This window comes from Lemur catta, chromosome 15, assembly GCF_020740605.2.
Source record: "Lemur catta isolate mLemCat1 chromosome 15, mLemCat1.pri, whole genome shotgun sequence".
Lineage (NCBI taxonomy): Eukaryota > Metazoa > Chordata > Mammalia > Primates > Lemuridae > Lemur > Lemur catta.
The window spans coordinates 56,736,234-56,756,953 of record NC_059142.1 but is presented as its reverse complement, the minus strand read 5'-3'; the positions used below and the strand labels follow the sequence as shown (position 1 = coordinate 56,756,953).

General features: G+C 64.0%; 1 protein-coding gene across 3 annotated transcripts in view; it reads right to left on the bottom strand.

Annotated features, from left to right (window-relative positions):
* Positions 1–20,720, bottom strand: part of ASPSCR1 (ASPSCR1 tether for SLC2A4, UBX domain containing) — a 37,815-nt gene that overhangs the window by 3,425 nt on the left and 13,670 nt on the right. For all 3 annotated transcript variants that reach the window (XM_045569741.1, XM_045569742.1, XM_045569740.1), the window contains 8 exons: positions 20,205–20,262; positions 18,653–18,726; positions 18,029–18,470; positions 4,396–4,550; positions 4,105–4,186; positions 3,670–3,736; positions 3,061–3,123; positions 2,538–2,590 (listed from right to left, as the gene is read on the bottom strand). In XM_045569741.1, coding sequence (XP_045425697.1) covers positions 2,538–2,590; positions 3,061–3,123; positions 3,670–3,736; positions 4,105–4,186; positions 4,396–4,550; positions 18,029–18,470; positions 18,653–18,726; positions 20,205–20,262 — 994 coding nt within the window. The remainder of the gene's footprint in view (positions 1–2,537; positions 2,591–3,060; positions 3,124–3,669; positions 3,737–4,104; positions 4,187–4,395; positions 4,551–18,028; positions 18,471–18,652; positions 18,727–20,204; positions 20,263–20,720) is intronic.

Here is a 20,720-nt window from a genome sequence, read left to right as displayed (position 1 = left end):
AGGGCGGGACCCAGGGAGAAGGCGGCAACTACGAGCCAAGGAGACGCCTTGGCGGGAGCCAAGCTGCCCACACCCGGACTGCGGACTCGGGTCTCTGGGATTGGGGCCCTTTGTTCTGGCAACCCCAGCAGACTCAGGTCCCCTTGGGGTACCGCCGGGTGGGGACAGTGACGACGAGACGGTGTGCTGGCAGCAGGGCCTCCATCGGCAGAGTCGGGGAGCCCAGACTGGGGGCTGGACACACCCTGGGAAGGAAGCCTGGGGATGGCTCCTTGTGCCGAAAAGCTAAGAGTCTCGTCCTGCCCAGTGGGTCCCTGGGGAGGGGGCATCCACCCCCAGCCCACAGGAACTGCCCCACCCCCTCAGCTCCCACCCCAGGGCCCTTTATCTCAGGACCACATGGTCTAGGGCTTCCTCTGTCCCAGAGCTGCCCCCCACCAAGACCTGGGGAGGGCGACGCCCGGCCCTGGAGCCAGGTAAGGGCGTGGGCAGCCCCAGTCAAGCCAGCCCCACCCCCACCCCTTGCTCTGCTCTGGACTTGGGGACAGTGAACCCAGCAGGGCCCATCTAGGGGCTGCAAGGCCGAGGCCTGAGGAAGGACCCCTCCTACCAGGGGGAAGTGCTCCAGGCTCCTTGGGGCAGCGCCATTTGAAGCAGGCCTCCCTGCCTCCCCTGGGCACCTGCCAGAATCCTCTGCCACCGGCTTGTGTCTCTGGAGTCCCAACAGAATGAGGGACAAATGGCCAGACAGGCAACCTCACGAACACCAGGAAGGAGGGGTGCCCGGCTCAGCCCACCGGCCACAAGCCGCTCTGTCACATGCCTGGGGCCAAGCACCAACCCCGCCGCCCCCAGCACAGAGGAGAGTGGAAGAGACCTGGCCAAGCACTTCACGCCATGCCCCAGACCACGGGGACATGGCAGGGGCCGGAGAGGGGAGGCAGCACAACAGCGGTGGGCAGAGCTGACCCACGGGCGCAGGACCCACGCAGAGCCAGGACCGGCGCCAGGACCGGCAAGACCTCAGAACGTCAGGGGCCGCGCATGAGCGTCGGGGACGGAGAGGCCGGGCCACTGCAGGCCACGGAACCAGGGAGCTGATACCATTGACCTCTGTCCCCCCACCAGGCCTGGATCCCCACGCGGGGCTGACAAAGCTTGTGCTGAGGACGTCCCCGGAGCGCACTGAGGACGCCAGGCCGGGTGGCACCAGCCCACACTGGGCTCAGGCCCGGGAAGTGGAGGGCCTTGCTCCAGCGGCTGTTCCCCCTTTTCCCAACCTGTCCTCACACTTGACCTGCCTCCTGGCCTCCCAGAAAACCCGCACACTCTGGGCCAGGGCTGCAAGGGGCCACTGGGCAGCCGCCCTCCCACCCACCGCGCCGTCCCCCTTGGAAGCAGGGCCGGCCCCCGGGCAGCCACGGCGCAGCCCTGCCAGAGACAGGGAAGCTGGCGCTTCTGTGCCGCCATCAGCTCACCCGCCAAGGCGGCAGGTTTCCTTCCCTCAGCCCTGCCAGCTCTCTGATCAGGGGTAGGCAGGGACGTCACCAGGGACACCACCCTGCAAGGCCCTGTGGCTCGGCCTGGCTGACGGATGACAGGAGAGGGCAACTGGTGGGCAGAGTGTCACCAGGAATCGGGTGTGGGCGGAAGGCGGCCCCCAGGGCTCTGCGGGGGCCCGGTGCTCCTCCATCCCAAAGCATCTTCCAAATTCAATGTTTATCGACCGGCTGGCCAGTGAGGGAGGGCGGGACAGAAAGGAGGAGAGACGCCCAGCGCCTCTGGGGCCAGCAGGGCAGGCTCGGGGCTGAGGGCACCGGGTCTGCCCCTCCCCAGGCCCCGCCGTCCCTGGCGAGCCTCCCGCGCCTGCAGGCTCCTGGCCCCATCTCACCCGTCACCCTCACCCAGACCGCAGGACGGGCCTGCCAGCCACTTGAAAAGGGGCCACCTCTGTTGTTAATTAAAGCATCTGAGAGACTTTGAAGAGGAAACCATTAGGCGGCCAGAGGGGCTGGGGAGGCCCAGGCTGCTCCCCCAGAGCTGAGGGGACAGGACGGTCATTCCTCCTGGGCCTGGAAAGCAGCCTGCAGACCCGGACCCAGCGCCTGCCACCTCCCCTCAGCCCTGGGAATGCTCAGGGGCGCCAGGGGCCGAGGCAGGGGCAGAGCAGCGGGGAGGGTGCCCACGGCGGTCCCCACGGAGGCCAGCCAGGCCCAGGAGGAAGGCGCAGCGAACCAGGCCGGCCGCCTCCCCTCGGGGCCCTTCCCCCGCCCAGGCCCTACAAGGGGGCCAGTGCTACCCTCAGCCCAGCAGCCCAGGGGCCAAGACCTCCAGGCGCCCCAGCTCAGACAGCGGGCCAGGCCCGTCCCCACCCCGGGGGCCGGGCAGGAAGCAGAGGAGGCTGGAAAGCCCTGTCAGAAACAACTTCAGAGGCGCTCTGCTCCCCCTGAGTCCACCGGCTCTAAAAGGCCGTATTATCCGCCAGGCGCGGCTGCCCAGGCGCTCCTTCCCGACCGCAGGCCTCGCCCTCCCAGTACCTGAAAGAGGGTCAGCGCGTGGTCGTCCAGCACGGTCTTTGGAGGGGCGATGACTGCAGAGAGAAGCGTCCCGTGTCAGGAAGCACGCGCTGCCCCCGCCCCCGCAGGGAAGACAGGCCACGGCCCAACCACCTCTACTCCCGCCGCACAAACCCCAGCGAGGGGCTCGCGGGCAGCCAGGCAGACCCACCTGCAGGGACCCCACCTGCAGGGACCCCTCCTGCACGGCTCCCGTGCAGCCTGACTGCCCACGGGTTTGGCACCCGCCCCTCACCACCCAGATGCGCCAAGGGACCCTGCAGGGACCCTGGGGGAGAAGTGGCTTCTGCTCCGGTCCCCCCCCCCGGGTCCCGACAGGGGTGCATGGCCTCAGGTGGTCGGGCGAGCCAGCCACACACTCTGCAGTGTCCCCGGAAAGCCGCCTCGAGCCCCACCGGGGGTGGGAGCTGGGTTGAGGCTGGAGCCTGCAGGGCTGTCTCTACGTCACCCGACCAGCCGCAGGGGCTCAGAAGGAAGAACTCACACAGGTGAAATGGCAACTCGGGGTTCCCCAGGTGGCTTCTCACGAAGTCTCGCAAATCCCCCACTGCAGAGGAGGAAAAGCAGCATTTGGTGGGAAGGACGACACAGACCCGCTGCCCAGACACCTCGGGCGCTGCCCCTACACTCTGGGGCCCCAGCCAAGCCCCAGGTGGGATCTCAGCCCTGCTTCTGTCACGACACCAGCACGCAGGCCGCCCACCCAGCCCGGAGCCCAGCCAGGCTGGGCATCTCCACCAGGCCTCCCACCCCACCCACTGCCCCAGCCTGGGGGGTCCTGCAGGAGCCCCCGGAGACCTCGGAGCCGCCTGTCACCCCGCAGCGAGGAGCCCACTCTGGACGTGGCAGCGGCGCTGCTGGGTGTGGCGGGCCCTGACCCTTCCTCCGGGTGCCCCCCAGCCCCACATGCCAGTGAGCAGGGCACAAAAGCACCAAGGACCACGGCTCCCGGGAGCTGGGACTGAGCACCCGGGTGAGCACAGCCCCACCTGGCACTCGGCAAGCCCAGACCCCTGTGTGTCCCATGCAGACGACGGCAGCCCACAGCCCCAGGCCCAGAGGGAAGACTGGGTGGCCCAGCCGGGCTGCTCACCTGTCTCGCTGGGGCGGAAGAAGCCCTGCAGGATGTAGCGGTCAGGGAACAGGACCCTCAGAGCCACCTAGGTGGGGACGAGCGGGGTGCTCAGCAGCGACAGCCGGGCCAGTGGGCACCAGGACTGGGGCAGGCAGACGCGCCGGCCGCACCCTGACCCCACCAGAGCTGCGGCCTCAACCCCCTGTGCCGCAGGCTGTGGCCAAGGGCAGTCGGGCGCCCAGGGCCCACCTTCTAGAACCATGCTCACACTGGTTTTCAGATTTGCCGTTTCAAGTTTTCATCATAAAACCTGAATCGGACCAGCTGGCTAATGAGCGACCGCGCGCAGCTGCTGGGGCAGCGCATGACCCACCACCAGTGACCGTGGGCTGTGTGTGCCACACCGTGTCCCCAGCTGGGAGCCTTGGCGGTGCCGTGAAGCCCCCTGCACACCTTCGGGTAGCGCTCCAGCTTCTCCTTCATCTGCGCCTCCCGGAAGGCCTTGGTCACCAAGGGGGCTTCTTCCAGGCGCTTCCTGCAGGGGGGAGGGGTGGAAGGACAGTCTCTCTGCACACAGGCCCCACAGCCAGCTCCCCCGCAGGGCAGGACGGGACGGGAAGCCCCCACCCGGGCCACACCCTCACGGTGCTGTGAGGGCCTGTGCACCCAGAGGGGAGCAGGCTGCAGTGGGCCGTGGGCACCCCTGACGGGGCAAACCGCTGAGGGGCCGGGTGGGGCACCCACCGCTCGCTCCTGAGCTGGGCCAAGCGGCTCCTCACGTCGTCCAGGGTCACCTCGAAGAACCCGTCGGGCAGCTCTGCCGGCCAGGCCTGGAGCAGCTCCTCCAGGTCAGGGTGGCACACCACGGGCTCCCGGTCCACAGGCTGCGGGTCCTCGGGCTGGGGGCAGAGGGCGCAGCTGGGCCAGGCCGCATGGCAGGCTCTGCAGGAGGGTCCCCGGCTGGAGGGTCACACGGATGCACGAGGCCAGGGCCAGGTCTCAAGGGCGGCCGGGAAAGCAGGCTGGGACCCCTCCCCTGCCCGTGGCAACAGGATGCCGACACCACGCTTGCCCACAGGGCGTGTGGCCCCTGAAGTCAGGCTCAGGCCACGTCGGGGGCTCTTTGGAGTGTGGGGGTAACAGCCACCAAATTAGAGTGTCGGCAAAAACCTCATCCTGGCCACCCCCGCTGCCCCCGCTGCCCTCTGGACCGCAGCCCCGCAGCCAGGCCCAATCCCTGCCTCCGGCCCCCTGGGGAGCAAGCCGCCTCCCCTCTGCCCCCTCTGCCCCCGGGGACAGAGGGACAGGGTCACTCCCAATTGCCATCAACAGCCACCAAGATTACAAGGCAGGCCTATGCTGCTCGCGGTGCAGCGGGTGGGACTCCTGGGTGCTGAGGCCACCGCGGAGCCAGGCCTGACCGAGGCACCCGGCTGGGCCAACAGGATCCACACGGCCCGGTCCTTCCTCACACAAAACCACCCAGAGCTGTGGGGGGAGCCAGCCCTGCTCCCTCCCCACCAGCCCCGCCCCCACCAGGACCCCACCTCCTGCTCCTGACACCTGGGGACAGCTCCAGGCAGTGGGAACAACCTGCTGGGTTCTGTCCCTTCTGTAGCCTCCCAGGCGGCCGGCCAGGCCACCGGCCCTGCACAGCATTCGGGGGCCAGCACGTCACACACCTGTGCCGGGGCTCGACCAGGCCGCACCTGCCAGACACACGCCTCTCCCTGGTGTCCCCAGGGCTGCCCCAGCCACACCCGACACCCCGAGTGTCCAGTGTGCACACGGCTCTAGCCAGGGAGCCCCTCTGACCCCGGTCAGCGTCATGACACCATGGCCAGGGAGGGTGGCTGAGGCCCGGGCAGCAGGGCCCACAGGTGGCTGACCAAGGCCCCCCGGGGCTGCCCCTTCAAAGCCACAACCACGCTGCGGCAGCCGAGAGCAGTCTGCACCAGAGCTTTTTAGAACACGCCGCCCAGTGCCCGCATTCCAGAGGGCCGCCAGGACCGGGGCTCCCGGTGAGGGGAGGGCAGGACGCGGAGGCGCCCTGGGCCAGGAGCCACTGCGGCCACCAGTGCCTAGGCCGGGCAGCGGCAGGTTGGGGTCCTGACGCAGACGTGGCCACGGCGCTCGGGCACAAGCCACGAGTCAAGCAGCAGGTCTCCCTGTGGCCCGTTCCAGACCCTGCCCTGGAGGAGCCAGCCCTGGGCACGAGTCGCCTGAAAATCTGCGTGAGTCTCTGCAGCAGGAGAAGCGCAGTTGCTCGCGTGGCACTGAGCCTGGCAGCCCAGACAGGGGTCCCCTGTCCCCCGACATGACCTCTGGGCAGAGGACAGAGACCAGAAAAGCCCCAGGAGATAAGGCCACGCTGGGCTCTCCCAGGCCCTTCCTGGGCATAGCCTGGGGCTCACCCAGAGGACAGCGTGTTGCTGGCATGTCCACACCCCGGGTGGTGCTGGTGAGCCCCAGACCTACGTCCACACCCAGGCCCCTCCCAGGACAGGGGCGCAGGGACAGCAGGTGTCAGCCTCATTCCACTCAGGCTGCAGAGTTTCAGGAGAAAAATAAAACTGACAAAACACCTCACTGTTCTGATCCACCCAGATTCCCACCCTCTTCCAGCGTCTCCGTTCTAGTCAGGACACCTCTGCTGTCACACACAGCCCAAGAGCCCAGGGTCCCCGAGGGGATGGAGTGGCAGGGGACAGGGGACAGCAGCCTTGCCGAGCCGGGGCCAGACCACCGGAGTCTCTGGAGCAGATGACCATAGCTGGGCCGGTAGGAAATGTCACCCTGCTGCCAAGTGACAGAGGGCACTGTGGGGAACCGACACCCCAGTCTGCTCATCGCGGAGCCTCCCTAGGACAGCGTCTCCGTCACAGAGAAGTGGGGCTGCGGGGCCAGGCCAGCCCTGCTCACGGGACGCTCTGCCAGCTGTTCACCCTCGCTTGCTGTTCTGTCGGCAGCGATGGTGCCCACGCGGCTCCTGTCCTCAGTGGACTTACGTGGGACGGAGGCGGGGGGGTGAGACGCCGTGGCAGGGGAGCACAGACCACTGGGGCAGCCAGACCCAGCTGACGCCGGGGAAGCCCGGGGGCCTCCAAGACGTCCCTCGCCCAGAGACGCGCCTCCTCCCGGGTGCTGGGAGAACAGAAAGGGGCTGGCTCTGCAGAAGTGACGTGAGCACGGTGGGACGTGAGCACGGTGGGACGACCGAGGCTGATGCAAGAGCAAGGGCAGGTGAGGAGAGACGCGGCAGCCCCCTGCTGTTTCCTCTGCCCCCAGTCCTTTACTTTGCAAGATTTCACCGCACAGGAAGGTCGGCAAACACAGCAGCGAACACCCTGCGCAGAGCCGTGAACGCCGGGCCAGGTCTGCCTTGCGCCCATCGGGGCGTAAATGTGCCCGGCATGTGCCCATGGCCTCCTGGGGGCGCCAGCCTCCCCCGAGGGTGCAGCAGCATCTGCTTGGCACGGGCCTCGTCCTGTCCACGGCACGCAGTATCGCACCGACGCTAGAAATGTCCCTGTTGTCCCCAAGCCACTGGATAGCTCTCGTCTCGAGCGCTTGTCTCCCTGGGGCCTCTGCTGCCTTCCTGCTCCCTGGCGGGGCCAGGGTCCCCAGGACGTCCCACCACCCTGTCTGGCTCACCCACTCCCTGTGCCGAGGTCCAGGGAGGAAGACTGCTAGGTGCTGCCCTGTTGTCCCTTTGAACACTCCCCACTGGACACAGCCCTGAGCCAGGCCAGCCCCGAGGCACAAGGCCCACAGCTAAGGCAGAGAGCCGGGTGTGCCCACCTGGGCTAGAGCTCAGCGGGCCCCCAGCTGCACGGCAGGTGTCCCTGGGCTTCCTTAAGCCCCAGGAAGCCCCTGAGCTCAGGCCCAGTGCTTGGGCTGACCCAACCTGCCTGACTTGGTGGCTGAGACCCAGGACAGAGCCTTCCAGAAGCCCAGGTGGGCCTGTGTCTCAGGTGGGGCCTCACCTATACTCACAAGACCTGCCATCCACTGGGCACAAGGGCACGACAACAAGAGGGAACCGCCCATTCCAGCTCGCTGAGCCTAAATCAGGGCCCTGGCCCCATGCGCCCAAGGAGCGTTTTACGTGACTTGGCAACCCCAGCGGGCCCTGCCCCTCCACTTGGCCACACTGGTGGCCCAGCCAGGTCTGCCCCAGAAGGGCCAGTGGCATCCCGGAGCACTCACTGCCCCCGGGACTCCTGACGCTTCCGAAAACCTCCCAATTTCAGGACCCGCCGTCTCCCGCAGAGGCAAGGGCTCCCTCACCTGTGGGTGTGTCCGACTGGCCAGCGAGGGCCGGATGCAGGCCCAGGCCCCCGAATGGCTCCCAGAGCCAACTGACCCCCTGGTGAGGAACATGGCGGAGCTGGGCAAGGGGCTGGGTGCAGGAGCCTCCCCGGCTGCTGACGGGCTCTACGGCCCGACCCCGAAGCTGCTCTGGAGGCTGCCATGGAGCCCTGCGGTCGGGGGTACCTCCACCAAGAGCCGGACATCACCAGGTCTGGCCTGGTCCCCCTCGCAGACTCGACGTCCCGGATCCTCCAGGGACAGCTCCCAGCCCCTTTCCTCTAGCAAGAGCCAGGGGTGCAGTTCTCGGGCCCAGCACAGGGGGACGCTCCAGTGGCACCCGTGGAGCTGCCTGGATCCTCAAAATGAGTCCACGGGGTGGTGGGGGCTGTTCAGACTGCCCCATGGCAGACGAGGAAACTGAGGCACCATGAGGGGAAGGATTGCCAGCAGCACCATTGTCCCCGGCTGTGAAGACCCCGCCTTGGAGAAGGACCTCTCACTCCAGCCCCGGCTTCCTTCCCACAAACGCAGGACCCTGGCAAAGGCTCCCAGGTCACGGCTGCCACAGAGGGCCGCGGGGCCCAAGAGGATGTGCAGAAAGCGGGACAGGAGGTGGCGGCTAGAGGACACCAGCAGGCACCAGGCAGGGTGGAGGGCAGTGGCCTCGGCAGTCTGCAAACTCCACGCCGCTCTACCCCGGCCAGCGCGGAGGCCGCGCAAGGCACCGGAAGGGACCCAGGCCCCCAGGGGAGTGCGGGAGCGCAACAGTGGCCGCGGCAGGCCCGGGGGCAGCAGCCACCAGTGGGAGCCGCCACACCCGAGGGGCAGGGGCCGGGGTGGGGGCAGCGGTGGCCACATGGAAGGCCCGTCGTGTCAGAAGCGGCCTCTCTGCCTGCCAAGGTTTCCTTTTCTTGACAGTAATTTTCCAGGACGGGGATAACACACGGAGAAAAAATGTGAAAACCATTCAGCGGTGACCTCAGCCTCAGACTGCCCAGCTTTTCCGTGCGGGTTTTGCTTCCTCCGCCCTTGCTCCCTCTCAGCCCGTCCTCCGACGATGGTTTTGGTGAGGGAATGTCAAGCGTGTCCCTTGAGGCTCTGAGCCTCGGTGAATCACTACGCAGGGACGTGGGCCAAACCTCCCGGGTTACTCACAGAGCCTGGGCCGCCCTCGGAGGGAGGCGCCCAAGCACGTGGACACCATCAAAGGCGCTGGCGGCACAGCGGCGAGAGGCCGCCCGGCGCTGGGGCTCTGCAGAGCGACAGCTCCCACCCGCGCGGACAGCAGGACTGCAGACCCCACGCCCGGAGCCGCTGCTCAAAGGCCACCTCGGGGCACGTCCCTTCATCCTCCCGCCAGCACCAAGGCCTCAGGCCTTGAGTCTCACTCAGGGGAGACAGCACCTCACCTGGGCCTGGGCACACCCGCCAGCGAGGGGCCACACCACCGGAGACGAGGCCCGAGCAGGGACGCCGAGCTGAAGAGGCCTCCTGTCCGCACCTTCGACTGCAAGACGCGGAGCTCCCCACGCCCAGCCCCAGCCCAGGCCGTGCTGGCCTCCGACACCCGGGATCTGCTGGCAGCTCGGCCAGGGCCTGAGCGTCTCCCGTGCAGCCACTGTGCCTCTGCAGGCCGGACTCAAAATGGTCAACTCGGAGCCCCATCCCGATGGCCTAGACACACTCTCCCTCGGTCCCCAGGCACAGGCACAGGTGACGGGCAGAGCGCACCCTGGCACGGCAGCTCCTGACAACCACGTGTCCCCAAGAAGCGCTGTCCACCCCAGAACTTAGAGAAGCAGAGCGACACCGCCCAGGGCCACTCCTGCCCCTCCCGGCCTGCACAGCCACCCCCACACACGCCCGCCTAAGTTACAAGTGACCGTGTGAGAAACTCAGCCCAGCGGACAGCAGCGTGACCGCGTGAGCAGTTCGCAGGGACCCTGGGGGCCGTGCACACCACAGAGGGGAACTCACTGATGCAGAACGGCGTTTACGGGGCTGCACCACGTACGTGCTCAGTGCTCACAGAGATGCCATGAAAGGGTCGGGAGGCTTCACACTGAAACGTCAACAGTGGTCCAGATGGGGCGCTGGGAAAGCAGGACTTTTGTTTTCCTTTTGGTCTCTCTGAATTGTTCAACTTCTCTACCACGAATACACACTACTTACATCACAAAGAAACGAGCTAAGTTTTCTCCAAAGGTGAAGAACAGAGCTGCCGGACACTGGGCTGCAGTAGCCACACGTGCAGCAGCTGGGGTGTCCCCGGGAGGAAGCACATGAACACCCCCAGAAGCGATGACACACATCCACGCGGGTGCGGCCTGTGGCCTCCCCACCCAACAGGCCTGGCCGAGCCTCGACAGCGCTCGCGTGGAGCCCAGGAGAGCTGCACACCTGAGGCCGGCAGCCTCCGGCCGCAGTCCCTGGAGCCATCCACACAGAGCGCGCCCGGGACCCACGCGGGACGGGGCCAGCCCAGGTGGGCGAGCAGGGTCCTTGCTCTGCAGGGTGCCCCACACGCCCTGTTCTCCACCACAGCTCTCTCGCAGGGTCACCCCCGTTTGTGCTGAGACACGAGCGCCTGCCGGTCCCCCCTGCCAGCCAGCTGCCGTGGACACTCCAGCCTGTGCCTACCAGGACAGCTGGGCCCAGCTGCATGTGCCCGGGGTGTCCACAAGCAGCCACCAGGGACAGCGAGGACCACGCCCAACCCAGCCCCTGGGCCAGCACGTGGGGGTGACACGGCCAAGAGCCCCCAGCCCAGGGAGGAGGGGCCGGGGCTGCCAAGGGCTCCCCGACCACATGGCACTGGACTCCAGCCCCTCCGATCATGCCTGCTGCCCGGGACAGCACAACTGCCTGCTGGGTGTGCGGGTCCTCAGTGGGGACAGCAGCACCAAGCTGGGCACAACACCCAGCTCACGCCCAGCCCTGTGCTCACCTTGGCCCCACAGGCCCTTGGACAGGCTCCAGCTCCACGGGTCCTGAACCGGCTGCCAGTCCCGGGGAGCACGGGGTGAGGCCAGGGGTGTGGGCGCTGAGGAAACTCTGCCGTCTCCGGGAGCGAGGTCACCCCAAGGGGGAGGGGCCAGCAGGAGGCAGCTGCTGGCCCGAGGCAGACCTGGGGGCTTTGATCAGGGGCAGCCCTCATGCCAGCTGCTGGGGGCTGGGGGGGGGGCGCAGGCGTGGGGGGTCGTCTGCTGGGATCGGCCTCCCGGGCCGTGGAGGGACTTCAAAGGACAGGGCCAGGGGGCGCCGGGCAGCCCCAGACTCTCCCAGCGCCCGGTTCTGATCGCCAGTAAAACTACCTTCTAATAATTAACGTTTGACATCAAAGGCAGGAACCGCCCGGGTCTGTGAACCATCCCGGGCCTCTGCTGAGGACCTGCCTATATTTTATCCTGTCTCTTTCTTCTGACTCTTTATTTAAATCCAAAAACCACACACAGGCAAAACATTAATGGGAAACTTGGAAACCCATTTTGATTACTAAAGAGTACTTTGAAGTTCCCCAAAAAAGTTCTGTTTTGTTCCCTTACCCCTCCCCCCAGGGCTGCAAAGGGATGGCCGGCGGGAGGCTCGGCCCGCGGAGCTCCATGATCCCTCAGCTGCCGCCCAGATCAAAGGCTGGGTGGGGCGCAGCCGAGGCACAGCCCCCCTCGCCCGCCGGCAGGGCCGGCCCCAGCACGGCACACCATGCAGCCCTCGCTGCTCCCAGACACACAGCCAGGACCTGCCAGGTCACGCAGGGAGGAGGAGACAGCCACCCTCGTCCCCCACCCCGAGGGGTCTCCAGCAAGAGTGGCCCAGAGGGCGTCAGGCCCAGGTACCAGCTTGCCCCAGACCCGTGGGTCGGTCTCAGCCTCCGACTCTGGGCAGAGGCGCCTGGCCCCGCACACGGCATCAGGACCGAGACCATCCCTACCTGCGCACTTGCAGCCAGCGTCCCCTGACTGGGGGTGGTGACAGTCCTGCAGTGGCGAGTCTACATGCCCGGCAGTTTGCTGGACACACACTGAATGTCCAGCACTCACAGTCCTGGGAGCCCTGCCAGACGAGGGGCCCGTCTGGGGTCTCTGACCTCCCTCTGTCCGGAGGTGACCTGCAGCGAGGCTCCTCAGCACAGCTGCCTTCGCCACCAGCGGAAGACCCGCTCCCAGGCAGGGGCTACGAGACCCCCACGTCAAGGCCCAGCGCCCTGGCTGGGACGGTGCGGGGAGGGCCCGGGGCCCTTGCCAAGCCCTCTGCTCACCCAGCAGCGACTGCCGCTGCCCCAGCAACCAGACACGGAAACCACAGTGCAAGCGGAAAAGACAAGACCTTTACAAAGGTAGAAACAGTCAAAAAATGAAAACGCCTTTTATAGAGAGAATTAGCTAGCTGTGAAACTGAGTTCCACAGGTGTGAAAATGACCAAACGGGAAAGGTCACTCTTACTCCCAAAATAAAAACCAGGTGTGGTGGTGGCACCTGCAGTCCCAGCTTCTGGGGGGCCGAGGCGGGAGGATCCCTTGAGCCCAGGAGCTCGAGGCTGCTGTGAGCTGTGATCTCGCCACGGAGATGCCGCCTGGGTGATGGAGTGAGACTTTGGTCCAAAAATAAGCTAACTAATAAGTAGTAAAGTGAATAAACAAGCCAGACACCATCAAACATTCTCAATGTCATCAGGAAACAAGGGAGAGGACATCAACCAGGACTACACACGGCTTCCCAGACCCCCCAGGTCTGTGAGGGTTCACGTCCAACCTGCCCTGGGGCTCAGCTGGCGGCTGGGCCTGCCCTCAGGGACACCTGGGCCTGGGAACACCCTCCTCCCATCTCCAGCGAGGGCTGCCCAAGGGCCCCCCAGTCTGCCTCTTTCAGCACAAAATCCACGGATGCCACGGCCACCTGGTTCTGCAGAGCTCTTGGCAGGGCAGTCACCTAGGGGCCAGGGAGCCCCACTGACAAGCAGTCCCCCCAGAGGAGGGGCAAGGTCCAGGGCAATGACAGACCCCAGCAGAGGGTCAGCTGCGAGTCCAGGCGGTGTTCGCAGGGGTCACACTGGACACCTGCAGGTGCCTCCCCGAGGAGCCAGGGCCGGGCTGCGATGGCGGGTGGTCCGGACGACCCCCTAAGAAGGCACCCTCTCTGCTACAAACAGCTTCCAGTGCACAAAAGGAGGGACCTGCCAAACTCCTTCGCAGCTCGAGCACGGTCTCGAGTCCGAGACGGATGAGGACAGAGTAGGAAAGACAGGATGGTCTGTCTCACTCACGAAGGCAGACGCGCAAGTCCGGAGGGAAACATTCTCTCAGTCGATGCAGAAAAGGCTATTTACAAAGGTCAACACCTACTTATGATTTTTAAGTCTCAGAAAATTAGGAACAGTAACTTCCTTAGCTCAAGAGAAGCTTTCTTACAGCACCCGCTGTCCTGCAGAGAACCTACGGCCTGTTCCTCTAAGAGCAAGACGAGGACACCCACTAACACCGCAGCCAGTCAACCACGCCTGAGACCCAGTCGCTGCAACACAGCACGAGAGAGACGAGAAAGGACAGAACTCAGGGAAGAAGGAAGACACGAGACCCCGACAGAAGCCAGGGCAGACACCTGGAGCCGCAAGGAGCCGTCGGGCAACCTGGCGCAGGAGCCACGGTGCCACCCGCGGCGTCCAGACACCGATCGTCGGGGCCCGGGAAATCGCCCGGCGGGCCACAAGGACATTACGGGGGGACGGTAATAAGATTTTCTATTAAAAGACATAAAAGACTGCGTAAATAGAAAGACATTAGGTCTGCGGAGGAAACAACACAACAGTGTAAAAACTCTAATTCTCTCCAAGTCCTCTGTCAATTCAAGGTAATTCCGTGAAACTTCCAGCACTAATTTCTGAGGAACCTGGCAAACATCCTCAGTTCATTAGAGAGAATAAGTCTGTGGACCGACATGCCGTTTCTGGTGACGCAGGGCCGAGAGAGGAGACCTTCCCACGAAAGCCGGCGCGGAGAAGGTGCTGCCAGGAGAGAGGTCAGCAGGGTCCCTGCTTCAGGCCATGGACGAAGGTGACTGCCCCCCACCTGAGCCAAGGGTCAACGCCCACGGTGTGAAAGACAAATCCATAAAGTGAAGAAAATGCGGGAAGATATTGCCTTGCCTGTGGGGTGAGGAAGGATCCAAGATCCCAAAAGCACAAACTGGAAGAACAAAAGTGCAGCGGATCAGACCAAGGGACGCCAGGCTTCCTGTCTAAGGAAGGGGACCCGCCCTCCTGCCACAGACGTGGCAGCCGGAACACACGAGGACTCTCGCAAAGCCACCAACAGCAAAGTGGGCGGAGAGCCCCGGGCGCAGGAACGTGGAGCTCGCGCGGCCATCAGGCCTGTGGAGAGGTGCCGGATCTCATCAGCCATCAAAGTGCAAGAAAATGCAAACCCGTCACACGGGCAAAATTAGAAACCAGACAACGCCAACAGGCCGAGGTGCCAGGGAGCGTGGCTCTTCTGCAGACTGGTGCAGTGCAAGGCCACCTCCTTCTGGTGACGAGCCACCCTCCAGCTGCCTGCGGGTGCCACCGTCTCCTTGGCACGTCCTGACTCCCCGGTGCCCACCCCAGTAGCCGGGAGCCGCTTCAGCCTGCACTGCCCAGGCTTCAGCATCTGGCTGCCCACCCCAGCGGACCCGCCCTGGTCCGGCCTCACTCAACCCTCCACGTCACTTCCCTCGGGAATCCTCCGATGGCTCTGCGCCACCTGGGAGCGCTCTGCAGCGGTGGCACCCTCCTCGCCAGAGACCATCTGGCACACCTGAGCGAGACGGGCAGGCAGGAGCTGTGCGCTCTGGCCCGGGGCGGGGGGGGAGGCTGTACGGAATGACCCAGGCTGGCCCCACAGAGGGCACTGAGGACCACGACACCGTCTCTCCACTGGTGTCCGTGACGCCAGGGGAGTGGAACACGCAGCGCCCGCCGCTCCGCCCCACACACGTGCTGACCTGGAGCAACGCGCAGCCTGGCAGCAGAGGCGCCAGAAGCCAGGGCTCGCCGTCCTGCCGAGGGAACCACCTGGCACACAGGGACCCCGGAGCACAGGGTACGTCCTGGGGAAACCTGGGACCAGGGCTTTGCGCCTACCAGGCAGACTGGGCCGTGTGAGTGTTTCTGAAGCAGCCGGAGGAACCCCTGAGACAGGGAGGAACCCCCGACACAGGGAGGGCGCCCCGAGACAGGGAGGGCGCCCCTGAGCTGAACCCCAGCGACGCCTTTTGGTGAGGACGCCAACCGTACCACGATTCCCAAAGCAGCCAGTGGGAGCTTTGGAAACTCAATGGGAGAGAGTCCCAGAGACACTCCGGAAGGGAACTACGCTGACCACAGCCCCTCTCGGGAGCCCTGCTGCGCTGTGGCTGCCAGAGGACAGCAGATGGCCCTCAGGGGCTGACGGCCACCAGACAGCAGAGGGAAGGTGGCAGAAGTTGCTGATGTGACACGGAGAGCCCCCTGGGCACACACAGCGGCCCCTGGAGATGCCCCCCCCAAGCAGGGTGGGGTCCTTGCTCACAGGGGGGCCACACCCTGACCCGCCACCGGCCCCCTCAGCATGATCCAAGACACGGGGCCTTCCCACCCCTGGGGTCAGTGCCAGGGGGGCATCAGGCAGCAGCAGGAGGATGGGACACAGGCACGGAGGGGCCGAGGGTGACAGCTCCAGGCCCAGGGGCTGAGATGGAGACAGAAGAAATGTCTTGCTCTGCGGAACATCAAACTGTGCACAGTGAGTTAGACCTCGGTACACCTGAGCACGAAACCAAGGACGACGTGCCGAACGTCATTCCAGACCAGCAGCTTGTTGACTCTGCATTCACAGCCACTGAGGGAAACCGCTCTCTCCTCCCAGCCAAGCCAAACCATAGCCAGCAGGAATTTCCACACAAAGAAATCCCTACCAGATGAGCCAAACGTCCTACCTACTTAGCTTTTGCACACACACGATGATCCTCCCGACCAGTAAGCAAATCTGCCATCTTCTATGATCATAGCTCACTGCAGCCTTGAACTCCTGGCCTCCAGCGATCCTCCCAACCTCGGCCTCCCAAAGTGCTGGGGTTACGGGCGTCAGCCACCAAGCCTGATTAGGGCAATATTAAAATTATTTTTCATGCCCCACACAGCTAGCTAGCAACAGGGGAAAGACAGCAAGCTGTAGGGATGCTTGGCTTGGGATTAAATGTTTAGCATGGAACGATCAACGCCCAATGCCAAAACGTCCAGCTTCCTCAATTGCTGAGTTAAACAGTCAATACCTCTGACATTGCACTTTGCCACTTCTTGTTTTACGTTTATTGTGAAGATGCATCCTCAGTCTTTCAAACTCATGTTTTGGCTTGTGATTATCTTTTAAATCTTTTTAGAGCAATTTTGTGAAACCATGTATAAATCAAAATTTCGTGTTATTTTCAAACATGAGTTCTATTGTGGAAGCAATGCAGCACAGACAGCTTGAAATACCAACGAAGTGTTTGGGCAGGATGTGGCTAATGAACGCACAGTACATCGATGGTTTGAGAAGTTCCATTTTGCTGATTTTAATCTTGAAAATGAGCCACGTGGGCAACCTGAGACCAAGGTGGAAAATGAGCTGAAATCTGTAGTGGAATCGAATCCATCTCAACCTACACGTGAATTAGCAGCAAGGTTTGACGTTACTATTTCAACAATACTGGACCATTGGAAACAAATTGGCAAGGTAGAGAAGCTGGATAGATGAGTGTCAGAAGAGAAGTCATCTCAAAGTTTGCCTTTCTTTGCTGTCACAACATAAAAGGGAACCATTTCTACACTGTATCGTTACATGCGATGAAAAATGGACTCTGTTTAACAATCGCAAGAGTGCGGCACAATGGTTGGATAAAGATGAAGTGCCGAAACACGGTCCAAAACCAAATATTCATCAAAACAAGCTACTGGTGTCTGCTTGGTGGCCCAGCGCTGGTATCATCCAGTACCAACAGCTTCGTGAAACCTGGTCAGTCGAGTACGGCAGGTGTCTACTGCAGCCAACTGGACGAACGATAAGCTTGCAATGAAGCAGCTGAGACTGGTCACTAGAGACAGGCCAGTCCTCTTGCAAGACAACACTCAACCACATGTCGCACAAACAACACTGCTCAAATTACAGAGGCTGGACTTGGACACTCTCTGTCATCCACAGTATTCACCAGACCTTGTACCAACTACCACTTCTTCCAGGGTTTGGACCACTTCTTGCAAGGAAAAATGTTCAATTCTCAACAAGCTGTTAAAAACACCTTTTGTGATTTCATCGCCACTCGCTCTCCAGGCTTCTTCGCTGTTGGCGTAAACAAGCTACCGTTAAGATGGCAAAACTGTGCCGATAGCTCAGGCGCACACTTTAACTGTGCTGCTTCTTGTTTGAGATATAATAAACTACACTTTGACTCAAAATCAGACGTTTCATATTTAATGATCTAATATCTTCCCCACATCGAGGGCCTGAGGAAAACCTCCAGACCAGGCAGGAAAAGCGACTGCCCCAAGTCACCATGTGGGGGCAGAGGTGGCTTAAAAGAAAACCCATGAGGCCAGGAGGCATGTGCAGTGGTGGCATCTGTAGTCCCAGCTACTTAGGAGGCCAAGGTGGGAGGATCGCCTGAGCCCAGGAGCTAGAGGCTGCAGTGAGCTGTGATGACGCCACTGTACTCCAGCTGGCAATAGAGCCAGACCCTGTCTCAAAAAAAAAGGAAAAGAAAACACCCGCATGGATAAGAGTGACACACAGGAACCCTCCGGGAGGCAGAGAGGCTGCCTGTCTCCACTGTAGGATGGCTATGTGTGCATACATGTTTGTCCAAAACCATCAAGCTGTGCATCTAAAATGGCGCCTCAATAAAGATGGTTTAAAACAAAACAAAACAAATCATTTCCCCAAGAAGATGACAGGGAGCCCGGCGACCCTGCCATGTCCCAAGGCTGACAGGCCACCATCGCTTGGGCCACCACGCTGCCACTGCCAGTCAGACGCAGCACAACCCCAAGGCCCAGGGCCCGGCACCCCCTTACCGGCATTGGCTCCGGCTCCTGCTGGGGTTCCTGGCCGGGCTTCGACTTCTTCGGCTTGGAGGGGCCTCCGGGGCTGGAGAGGGACTTCGGCAGTTTGGCTAGAGGCGCTGGCAGAGACCTCGTGGACCCAGAAGGGCCCCCCAGTCGCTGACCCCCACCGGAGAAAGGAACGAAGGGGGCAGGCGTGGACGCCTTCCCACTCTGCTCCGCCTCAGTGTCTGCTGCTTTCGGGCCCAGCCCGTCCACGTGGCTGGTCCCCGAGATGCCCACGTCGTCTGGACAGCCCAGGTCGACCCTGCTGGGCTCCCCTGAGTTCGACGGAAGCAGAGGACTGCCAGCCACCCGCTCAGCCGACGCGGAGGAGGTCGGGCTTCCGGAGGCCTTGCTCCCGGCCGCCCCGGGCTCCTGCTTGCCTGCAGGGTCACAGCACTTCGTGGCAAACCTGAGCCCAGAGAGAGTAACATGTCTTGTGGCTTTTTACTCTGGGAACACCTCACTCACCCTCCCTGCACCTCGGGCAGGGGATGAGAGGCAGCTCGACCTGACCTCTCCCTCCCCCAGCACCTGGGCCAGGCCAGGAGGGTTTTCTCTCTGCATTTCACAGCCCCACTGCGCAGCCCCTACCTGATGGTGGCGCTGCCCCCGGTGAGGCCCAGCGACTGCAGGGTCGTGGTCCGCAGGGCTGCTCCGCCGGTCACCTGCAGGGAAAGCGAACAGGACAGGTGGGTCTCTCCCCTGGACACACCCCCAGCGGCCCCACCGAGAGCTCGCAGACAAAGCCCGGGAGGCTCAGGCTCAGCCGCAGATACCAGGCACCTTCCTCCGCGTGGCGGCCCCAGCGGCCAGCCCACCTCCCCCCACCCGGACAGCAACATTGCCTGGACCCCGGGGCCCAGCCGGCCCTCCACTGTCCCACACCCTCACTGACCTCCCCTACCCACCCCCGGCCCCTGCTGCTCCCCTCGCTCCACCAGGCCTGGCCTGAGTCTGGCCTGCAGTGCGGTGAGGACCCAGCCCAGCCTGACCTCGGCTTGACCCGAGCCTACGGCTGCCGGGGCCAGTGGAGCCAGGCAGGGTGGAGAACCCTCTGCCGCCCAGACCCTCTGCCCAAAGCCAGAGGCTGAGGAGAGGGAGGGCCTGGAACGTGCTGTCACCCCAGGGGCAGGGAGGGAGGCCCGGACAGGAACCCACATCTGCAAGACGCAGGCCACAGGCAGCCAGGCAGACTGACCCGGCCAGGTCCCTGCCTCAGGGTCATAGATTCCCACAGGGCCCAGGAGCCCCGCAAAGAGCTCTGTTCCTCTGGGTGGGCCCCAAAGTCAGTGCCCAGTTTCACGAGCTCTGGGGGCCTGCCCAGGGTGACACTCTGGCTGTAGCCATGCCAGCTCTACCCGCCACCTCGCAAAGCAGCCCCCAGCCAGCGCTGCCTCGGGGACACTGCCCACCCTTCTCTGTGCTACCCACCCAGCCTGGGCAGGCTCCCACTAATGCTGACCTGAGGTGGGCAGGGAGCTACCTCCAGTGGCACACAGCCCAAGGGCCAGGCCCTGCACCCCCAACCCAAAAGCCAGAAGCCCAGGCACCCACGGTCCAGACCTGGGACCCAAGGCCCGGCAGCCTGTCTCTCCAGGTGGACTCCCACTGCCCTCCCCTCCCAGCCTGCGGCCCCCGCCCCCAACTCTGGGCCAGGGAGCCTCCCCCAGGACAGATGGGGGCAGGGTCCCAGCCACACCAGGGCCCACCCAGGGCCCTCAGGGACAGCGTCCCCCCGGGCCAGCAAAGGGCGCTCGGCCAGGCTAGAAACAAAAGGCCCCTGTGCGGCAGGGCACCGGGCGCTAGGAGGGTCCCTCGGGCGGGCGGGCGGGGCCGGCACACGGGCAGCCCGTTGCCAGGCTTTGCCTACGCCATGCTGCACTGGGTTTTGAAAAGGATCAAAACACGGAGCAAAGCAAATATTTATTAAATGAAACCACTTTTGTGACTCTTGGGCTTTGAGAGAAGCTGAAAAAACAAACAGGCACTGAGGGAGGTTTTGGGACAGCCCGGGCGGCGTGGCCAGGCTCCGGCGGGCGGCCGTTCCCCGTTTTTTCCATGAAACACAACGTGCTTTCAGGAGCCTGAGCCTCCACCACTGCTTTGAAGACGGCTGGGGAAGAGCAGGCGGCGGGTCACCTACCTCGTCCCGCATGTACACGCACACGGGGGTCGCCCCACCCGGTGGCTGCAGACACTCCCTGCAAGAAGAGGAGACAAAACATCGGGGACCTGCAGGCCAGGCAGGACAGCTGGGGACCCCAGGGCACCGTGGAGACCCCAGGGCCGAGGACTCAAAAGGTGAAGGGTGAGGCCCCGCCCACCCCAGTCAGGACAGCGTCCCAGGCCTGGGGCCACAGTTCTCGACCAGGGCAGCCCCGCCTGGCCAGGCCTCTCCCGGGCCCCCTGCTGTGCCCCACAACCACCAGGAGTTGGCGGCCAGCACGGGGCGGAGCCCTCGGGGGGCCTCCACGGTCTGGGGGCTTCCCCGACACCGCCCCTGTCTCAGGGATCGCAGCCTGGCAGGGCGGAGCCAGAGTCTGGCCCAGGGCCCTGTGGCAGCACAGCACTGCCCCTGCCGCTCCTGCCCAGACACTCGCAGCACCGACTGCACCCGGGAGCAGCAAAGTGCTCCAGGGGTCCTGGGATCTGGGCTTTC